Here is an 8,974-nt window from a genome sequence, read left to right on the forward strand (position 1 = left end):
TGTTGCCAGGCTAACATCCCTTGCCCACAAAAACCAACTGAAGCTGTCCCAGAGCAACAAAAAAACTGAACCATCCTCTGGAATGATAAATAACAAAGCCAACTAAATGAGAGCAGAAAGGCAGCCCAAAAAAGCAAAATTAATGATGTGTTCAGGAAAAACCAGAACAAAAAAAGGCATTAAAATCTTAAAAACACTCCCTGTGGCACTGAAGCAAAGTCTACACTAGATAGTAAAAAAAAACATGAGTTAACTTCAAGGATGAGAGGAGTGAATTTTTAAACTTGGATTTCTTAAATCTAGTGGGTTCTCTCCCCATGAACTGAGAGTTCTTTGTTTGGCAAAACACATCAAATAAGTCACCAGATTGAGCATGGTGGCTCAACCTATAATCCCAGCAACTAGGGAGGCTGAGGCAGGAGAATTGCCCAGTTCAAGGCCAGCCGTGGCAACTTAGCCAGACCCTGTCTTGAAATGAAAGAAAATTTTAAAAATTCCTGTGTATGGCTTATTATATAAAAATAAATTTGGAAAAGAAATTTTAAAAAGGATCAGGAATGTAACTGTTACTTAGCAGAAAAGCACCCCTGGGTTCAACCCCAGGGGTGGAAGATGGGGTAACTGGGATTTAAAATAAATAAATGTCCAATTTGCAGGCCACAGAGAAATTCAATTCAACACTACATATGCATCAAGAACATTCACTGTGTAAAGAAAGCACTGTGGGACATATTAGGTTTTCAAATTATATTTAACCAGAGTTCAAGGATTAAAGAAGGAAGACGAGTGAGGGAAGGGGAAAGGTTATTATATACAACACCAACTCAGAATTCATTTACAATTAAAAAGCCATTCTTTTTGTAAAAATCTTTCACCACAGGCATCTTCCAACATGGACAGTTCCTTATCATTCCTACACATCCTTCCTTCTCTGAGGTTTGTTTTTTTTTGTTCTGCTTCCTTTGGGGGGGTTGTTTGTTTGTTTGTTGTTATTGTTTTGTACTAGGGATTTGCTTAATCACTGAGCCACATCCCTACCCCTTTTTATTTTTTATTTAGAGACAGGGTCTTGCTAAGTTGCTGAGGCTGGCTTTGAACTTATGATCCTCCTGCCTCTGCCTCCCAAGTCCACTCTCTTTTCTTCACGTTAAACTTTACTAAATAGTAGTATTCAGATTCTAAAATCTCCTTTCTGAAATCATTTCACTGGATCTGTAATGACAAAATCAAAAACAATCACCAGTGTTAAGTTTGGCTGTTGACTTGTTATTTTAGATGTGTGCATTGCACAGAGACCTGTCACCAACCCTTAGAAAGTTTTCTTCCAGCAGACACCTTCCTGATCCATTTATCACTCATGTCACTAGACTCACCTTCCCAAACTTTTTTCAGTCTTACTTCATATAATTTCCCAAGTCGGTTTTCCCCTTTGCTCCCTCAAACCCCAAGTGAAGAACAACCTGAGAATCTACCTGACCTAAAAAAAAAAATAATTACAAAAACAAACAAAAAATAGTAAAAACATTAGTCAATGTAATCTTTCAGAATTTACGGCATTTTAATATATCCATTCTATAATTGATTATTTTAATAAAGTTTCTTTGTTAGGTTAACAATTATTTCCATGAGGGAGAAAAGTAATTAGTATTTAAATTCTAATGAAGTTATATACCAAATTAAATTTCGATAATCCTAATTTGACTTCCAAATCTAAGGTACTGCCGTATTTTATAAGCGATTAAGTCACTCAGTGGCCAGACTTATTCTATCCAAGTAGTCCAAGTTCTCTAGCCATTTAAAATACTTTTTTGATCAAAGAACAAAAAACCTACAATTGGCTACAGATTTCAACCTTTTTAAAAACTTTCTTCCATAAATGCAGTTAAGGAGAAACAAGACCCATTAAAAACCTATAGTAGTGGGGCTGGGATTGTGGCTCAGTGGTAGAGTGCTTGCCTAACGTGTGAGGCACTGGGTTCGATTCTCAGAACCACATACAAATAAATAAATAAAGATTCTCCAACAACTAATAAAAATGCTTTAAAAAAAAAAAACCCACAACAGTTAAAGCCACTAAAATTTATCTATAAGATACACCCACACTTTTCTCACCTGAGATGTTTGAAAACGGGGGTAAAAGTTTATTTCTTAAATCACACTATGAAAAAGATAAGCAAAAGCAAACAAACTGGCAAACTCATGTATACAGACAGGAACGGCATCTTATCATTCTATTTCTGACAATAAACTGTAGCTGGCAGCAAGATGTGAAAACAGGCTTCCCAATAAGAAACTTGTAAAAATATATTTCAATCATAACCATAAACAAAATAGCTACAAATAAATGTTTTAAAATATGGAATCATAATCTTTCTAATAATACTCTTAACCTAAAGAAAACAAGTTTCATTAAAGACCGAAGTTTTCATTTTATTTCAATCAAGTTGCTACCTGCCTTATCAGAGAACTTTTCAGGAAATAAAAACATCATCTGGGCTTTTTTGTCATCTTAATAAAAAAAAAAAAAATTAGTAAATAGCCAGGCCAGTGGCCCACACCCGTAATCCCAACAACCCAGGAGGCTGAGGTAGGAGAATCACAAGTTTTGAGGTCAGACTCTGCAACTTAGCAAGCAAGGCCCTAATCAACTTAGGGAGACCCTATCTCAAAATGAAAAATAAAAAGGGCTGGGGATGTGGCTCAGTGGTAAAGCACCCCTGGGCTAAATCACTAGTACCAAAATAAAAAAACAAAACAAACAAACAAAAAAACCCCTAGGTTTCATTAAATAAAACTTGGGACTTTTTTCTCCATATACTTAAAATGACTGGCACTTCTATGAGGAAAATACTCAGTACTTAAAAGGGTAGTAGTTGTTTAGTATTTGGCCTCACCACCTCATCACTCAGTAAACAAAGACCTCAAAATACAAACCTATTAAGGACTGAACTTGGGAAAGGGGAGAACCTCTAATAGGCAGCAAAATTTGGACACAATTCATGCCAAGCACCAGGAGCACATTTGAAATCCCAGTGACTTGGGAGGCTGAGGCAGGAAGATCACAAGTTCCATGCCTGCCTCAACAACTTAGCAAGCCCTAAGCCAGACCCTGTCTCAAAATAAAATAAGCAAATAAGGCTGGCAATGTGGCTCAGTGGTAAAGCACCTCTCATTCAACCCCCCCAAATCATACACAATTTGAAGACATTTAAATTCAAAGGGTCTAGTTCATCATAACAATTTCAAATGAGTCTTACACGCCAGATCCTGTACTAAAGTTATACTTACATTATCTCATTTAACCCTCACAACAAGCTTTACTGTACGGATGAAGTGATTAAGCAGAATTTAAATTGCCCGAGTCAGGGCAATCTAAGGGGATTCAAACTCAGTTGATCCCATTGGGGATGTTTTTCCAATCAATTATTTCCATTTTTATATCCATTGATAGTATTAAGCATCTAGGATAAGCCAAATAAAGACAAAAGTCAGAACTACTTAGGAACTTCTAGAATGAGTTAAACATTCAACCTTTAAATATCCCTCCTTTCCAAAACTGAGAACACTTCAGCCATCAGATATCACACAGGACATACTTAACTGGGGCAAAGTATCATAAAGAAAATACCAAAACAAACAAAAACCACACTATCATATAAACCAGCTCAGCAAATTATGGTCTGTAGGCTAAATCCAGACCTTGGCCTGTTCTTACACAGGATAGGAATGGTTCTGATATTTGCAAAAGGGTTGTAAAAAGAAAACAGAGAACTGGCAATAGAAGAATCTAAAAATTTACCATCTGTTCCTTTACAGAAAAAGTTTACCAACCCCTGATGTAAACTACTTCTTTTTTGTACCAGGGATTGAACCCAGGGGCATTAAACCACTGAGCAATATCCCCAGCCCTTTTTATTCTTTTATTTTGAGACAGGGTCTCACTAGGTTGTTTACAGTCTCACTAAATTGCTAATACTGGCTTTGAACATGTGATCTTCCTGCCTCGGCCTCCTGAGCCACTGTATGCCCAGTTTGATGTGAACTGATTCCATCCCCCTTTTAAAAGTTACATGTGGAAGTTGACTTGTAAGATACAAACTCTATCTAAAAGGAATTCTATATCTAAAACAATTAAAGGAAGACTCCCTTAGCTTCAAATCAGAAGACAAACCTCACACCCAAAATCCTAGGGCAAAAAACAAATGGCTCCCTCTCACCAGGAGGTGGCAGTAGTTTCTTCTAAAGGAAGTCCTTTCTTCCAGTTCTGGATGGTTCATGCTCAAAATTGTGGGGGCTATTAAGAAAAGAGGTTTGACCTCTCCACAGAACCACACAAAAATTAAATGGGAAAGGATACTACACAGGTTACAAGAACTAACCACATTCTCTTTAGTGACCTGTTCACTCCCAAGTAGAAAAATGATATCATTCCTTTCCTAAAAGTGTCTCAGCTAAAAGGTAAAGAGGCGGGGGCGAATGCAAGTGAAGACTATCAACTTGCACTGTTCAAAGCTATTCTCATTTTTGCTTCTACAACTCTTTAAAAAAAGTTACTATCCTTCAGTGAGTTGAGCAAGACAACGGATTTGTCTCCACAACTTCACGCACAATGACATCTTAAAGATCATAAGTTAAAAGGAGAAAATGTTAAACTTTAGACATTTCCCAGCAGAGCTAAACCAGAAGTCAAAACAGGAAATTACAAGTCAACTGAACATATGCAGAAGTCAAAGGTACTGCAACTAGTTAGCTGGCCTCGCAGGCTTTGGCAAACAACCATTAACTAACAGTGCCAGATCTCTCATTCTTATTCCAACCTTCTACTACACAACTGAAGGCTTCATTTTCACCCAGAAAACCTTGAACACTTCATCAGTTAACATTAGTATGAAACATGCCATGTCATGAAGCTCCTTGTTATTCATGATGACTCAGCAGCTGCTGCAAAACATCCACTTGATTGTCTAGTACAGTTGAAAGCAAGCAGGTCTACCAAAGTTCCAGTAAGGACTAATAAAGCTCCTTATTTTAAGATGAAAATAAAAAAATAAATAATAGAATATTCTTTAATATATTGCCAAATACTTTGGTAGTTTCAAGAAACCCCTAAACACCTTCGAGCCCAATTCAAAAGCTAAAATATATTTTCTTTTTTAATTAAATGGCTTGTACAAGCAGCCAAACGTATTTTAGATAAGAGGTGATGATAAATTATCAAGATTTAAAACAAAACCACACAGCCTGAAATCACAGCAGCTCTAAAAACAACTTGGTGTTATGCTATTAAGGCATCCCTCCCAAATTAGATTTTTATCTAAGTACTTTTTAAAATAAGCTGTGCCACCGAGAATATACCATTTCTCTTCTAAACTCAGTCCAACCCATTCGTTGGTCTTTATTCAAAAAATTCAGGGCTGGGGTTGTGGCTCAGTGGTAGAGCACTCACCTAGCACTGGTAAGGTACTGGGTTCGCTCCCCAGCACCGCATAAAAATAAATAAAACAAAGGTATTGTGTCCATCTACAACTGAAAAAAAATTTTTTTTAAAAATTCACTTTTCTATATACACCATAAGAGATCTAGGAAAACACTCAAAGAGTTTATTTTTAAGAGAACAGAAAGCATGTATGTCTAACTTCCATTCTACAAAGGATTAAGTAAGGTTAATGGTCAGGCTTGTGACCTGAATTCTAATCTTAAATCTGTCTACTACACCCCTGTTCCTCACAAAGAACTCTGAAAACTAAGCTTTTTTGCATGTATGGGGGCGCGGGGGGGGGGGTGGTTGTTGGGAGGGTTAAGAATGTCAAGACTTCGAACCACTGCTGAAAAACTACTACATAAACCACGACTTTTACTATCATAAAATCTCCTTCAAATCTTTACTTTTAAAAAAATCTGTTGTTAATGATACAATTTAACAATATCATCAAACAAAACGTTGACGTGTTCAACGTTCAAGCAACCGAAGAAGTGCACCTTTATAATAGTACACAAGTTCTCAGACCCTTTCGCTATACTTTTTTAGCAAATTCAAGACACATTTCCTACCTTAGTACCATTGAGAAGTTTTATTGGTGGCTTTGCCAAAACAAGGTACCATTTCCCCGCTCAATCCTTCTAAAGAGCAAAGTTTTAAAAATGAAATTTTCTCAGAACCTAACGTCCCATTTACGATCAAGATAAACTTCTTTTTATAATTTTAAACATTCACGAGCGCACACGGTGGCTACGTTATAGGACCACCAACACTCCCGGAGATCCGAAGTACCTAAACTTCTAGAATACGCCCCTTATTATTAAAATACTTGGTGCGTGAGATCAGAGCTGGAGACCTGGTCAACTATGGAGAACGGCCGATCCCAGGCTCCAAAATAAAGAGGGGGAGGAGAGAAGAGGGGAGGGAAGAGTCGCGCAGCAGAGCAAAGACGTAAGGGTGGAGAGGGACTTTCAAAATGCCCCAGTGCCACGGTAACCATAACCCGGTGAAGGAAAAAATCTAAGCCACTGTTCTGGCATCGCAGAGGGCCTCGGGCAGGGGGACCAGAACCACTTAGCAGGCGGAGGCCAAGTTATTCCACTTTCCGCCTAACAGCGCCCCCGCTTCGCGGGGCGCCCCGGAGGCCCATTCCGGGGCAGCCCCCTCCCCACGGCCCGCACCCAGGGCCTCTATAGAGACAGCCAGCCTCGGGGCCTCGGGGCCTCCGGCCACTTCTTTCCTTTCCCCTCGAAAGGACGTGAGTAATGCCGTCAAGGCCCCGAAACCCGCCAAAAAAGAAACCCACGTCCCTCCAGCCCAGAATTTCCTTTCCCGCCCTGCGCCCGCCCGGGAAAGCCCCTGGCCCGGGGACGGCGAGAGGCGGCCTGATCCCACGTGTGCGCCGCCAGGCCCGGCCTGGCGCAGCCCACTTCCCGTCGCCGCCTCCCGGGCCTCTGCCCGGGCCTCCCGGCCGCTCCACGTGGGGCGCCCGGGCCTCCCGCCGCGGCCCCGCCCGCCGCCCGCCGGCCCCGCCGCGCCGGTCCCGTACCTGGTGCTGCGGTCGCCCCTGCTGGTAAGGCTTAATTGGCCCCTGGTGGCAGCGCCGCGTCCGGATCTTGCCGCCACCGCCCCCTCCTATTCCTCCGGCTCCCGAGGCCATGGTGGAGCCTCGGCGGCTTCCCGCTCCCGGGCGGGAGAGGCAGAGGCGGCGGCCTTAGGGCCTCCCCCGCCCGGCCCCGGCCCAAAAGTCGGCCCGCGCTGCCCACACAGTAAGGCACAGACTCACGGAGAACCGCGAGGTCGCGAGCAGAAACCGAGGGTGCGCGCGCGCCGGCGACGGGGGGGGCGGAGGGTGAGGCCGCGGACCCGGCTCCAGAACGGCAGCTCGCGCGGACCCCGCGTCTGTTTGTCACGGTCTCTATGGAGATCTCCCGCAGAGGACAGCGCGAGCCGCTCCCGGCGCCGCGGAGGCCTAACCCGACCGCCGGCCGGCGGAGCAGCTTCTTCCGTCGCCCTGGCTGTCGCTGCCGCAGTTGAAGCCGCCGGCGCCGCCCGCCGACCCCTCCCCTCTGCGCGCAGCGCCCGCCCCGCCGTCGTCGTCGTCGTCCCTGCAGTCGCCGCCGCTGTTGCGCCTATTGCCGCTGTTTAGGCCGCCGCCGCGGTCGCGAGCCAGGGTGCCGTCACTGGTCAGCGCCCAACGCGTTTGCATCATCACGCTGCGACCGGGTGATAGGCGAGGAGGAAGGAAGGGCCGTCGAGCCCGCGCTCTTGCCGCGCTGCCCTCTGGGAAATGTAGTTCAACGCCAGCCCGCGGGCGCGCGGAAGGAGCGGCGCCGGGCCGGTAGAGGCACAAAGCCCGGGTAGTGTGGCGGCTGTGGGCTGTAAATGAGGTTCTGAAGAGGCGTCCGGCATGAGCACAGTAACCTCCTCACACTCTGCGTCTCCCCATCAGATGGTTAAGCTGGCAGAAAGTGCACGTGAAATCAAAGACAGGAGCTGATGATACTTTATTAAGACGGAAAAAGAAAAAACAAACCTGGGGTTGAATAAACACTGTCCATGAACCTGAGGCCTAAAGCAGAACTAGAAAACAGATGCAGCTTACCAGTGTTTCCTTAGACACACAGGGCTTTGCTGTCAAACACAGGGCTGGAATTCTGGCTTCACCGCTAGGTAGAGCGGTGGACCTTGGCTTTCTCTTCTATAAAAGGGGAATTTAAAAATCCACTTTGTAAAGCTATTATGAGGAGTAACTGTGATCATCGATGTACAGCACTGGGTGTATTTACTGGTATGCAAGAAGCACAGCAAATGTTTGCAGTATAACCTATGTAGTCAGCCAACATTACCGGTAAGTAATAATATTCCTAGTAATAAAAGTAAACATATATTTTCTTCCCAATAACATTATATTTAGGAAAGTGAATAGGCCAGATTCAAAAACTGAATTCACTACCTGTAAAGATTCTAGGAAATGGCAGAACGATTTGGTGATCAACTGTCAACTGGTCCAACCCTGTCATTCTTCACAATAGAGGTCCAAAGACTGTAGCTGGCACCATCAAGGACACTGAGCCGGGCAGTCAAAACCAGGATTATAAGCCATCTATAAGAGTTGACACAGCTAGCCCAATGCAGTGGTGCACACCTGTAATCCCAGTGGCTCAATAGGCTGAAGTAGGAAGATCCAGAGATCAAAGACAACTTCAGCAATTTAGGGAAGCCCCAAGCAACTTAGTGAGACCCTGTCTCTAAATAAAATATAAAGGGGCTGGGGAGATAGCTCAGTCAGTAGAGTGCTTGCCTTGCACCCAGCACCCAAAATAAATAAATAAATAGATAGATAGATAAATAAATAAAATATAAAAAAGGGCTGGGGGATGTGTCTCAGTGGTTAAGCAGCCCTGGGTTCAATCCCTGGTACAAAAAAAAAAAAAAAAAAGTTTAGACAACTAAATGATTAGGGAGAAAAATCTATTGTGAAAAACCCCATAG

At 43.2% G+C, this 8,974-nt stretch overlaps 1 protein-coding gene across 1 annotated transcript in view; it reads right to left on the reverse strand.

Moving 5' to 3' along the window:
• Nup153 (nucleoporin 153) overlaps positions 1-7,651 on the reverse strand; it is a 60,410-nt gene extending 52,759 nt beyond the window's left edge. Inside the window, exon 1 of the mRNA XM_047559291.1 lies at positions 7,029-7,651. Coding sequence (XP_047415247.1) covers positions 7,029-7,139 — 111 coding nt within the window. The 5' untranslated portion in view covers positions 7,140-7,651. The remainder of the gene's footprint in view (positions 1-7,028) is intronic.
• Positions 7,652-8,974: the final 1,323 nt, after the last annotated feature.

Source organism: Sciurus carolinensis, chromosome 7 (assembly GCF_902686445.1).
Source record: "Sciurus carolinensis chromosome 7, mSciCar1.2, whole genome shotgun sequence".
Lineage (NCBI taxonomy): Eukaryota > Metazoa > Chordata > Mammalia > Rodentia > Sciuridae > Sciurus > Sciurus carolinensis.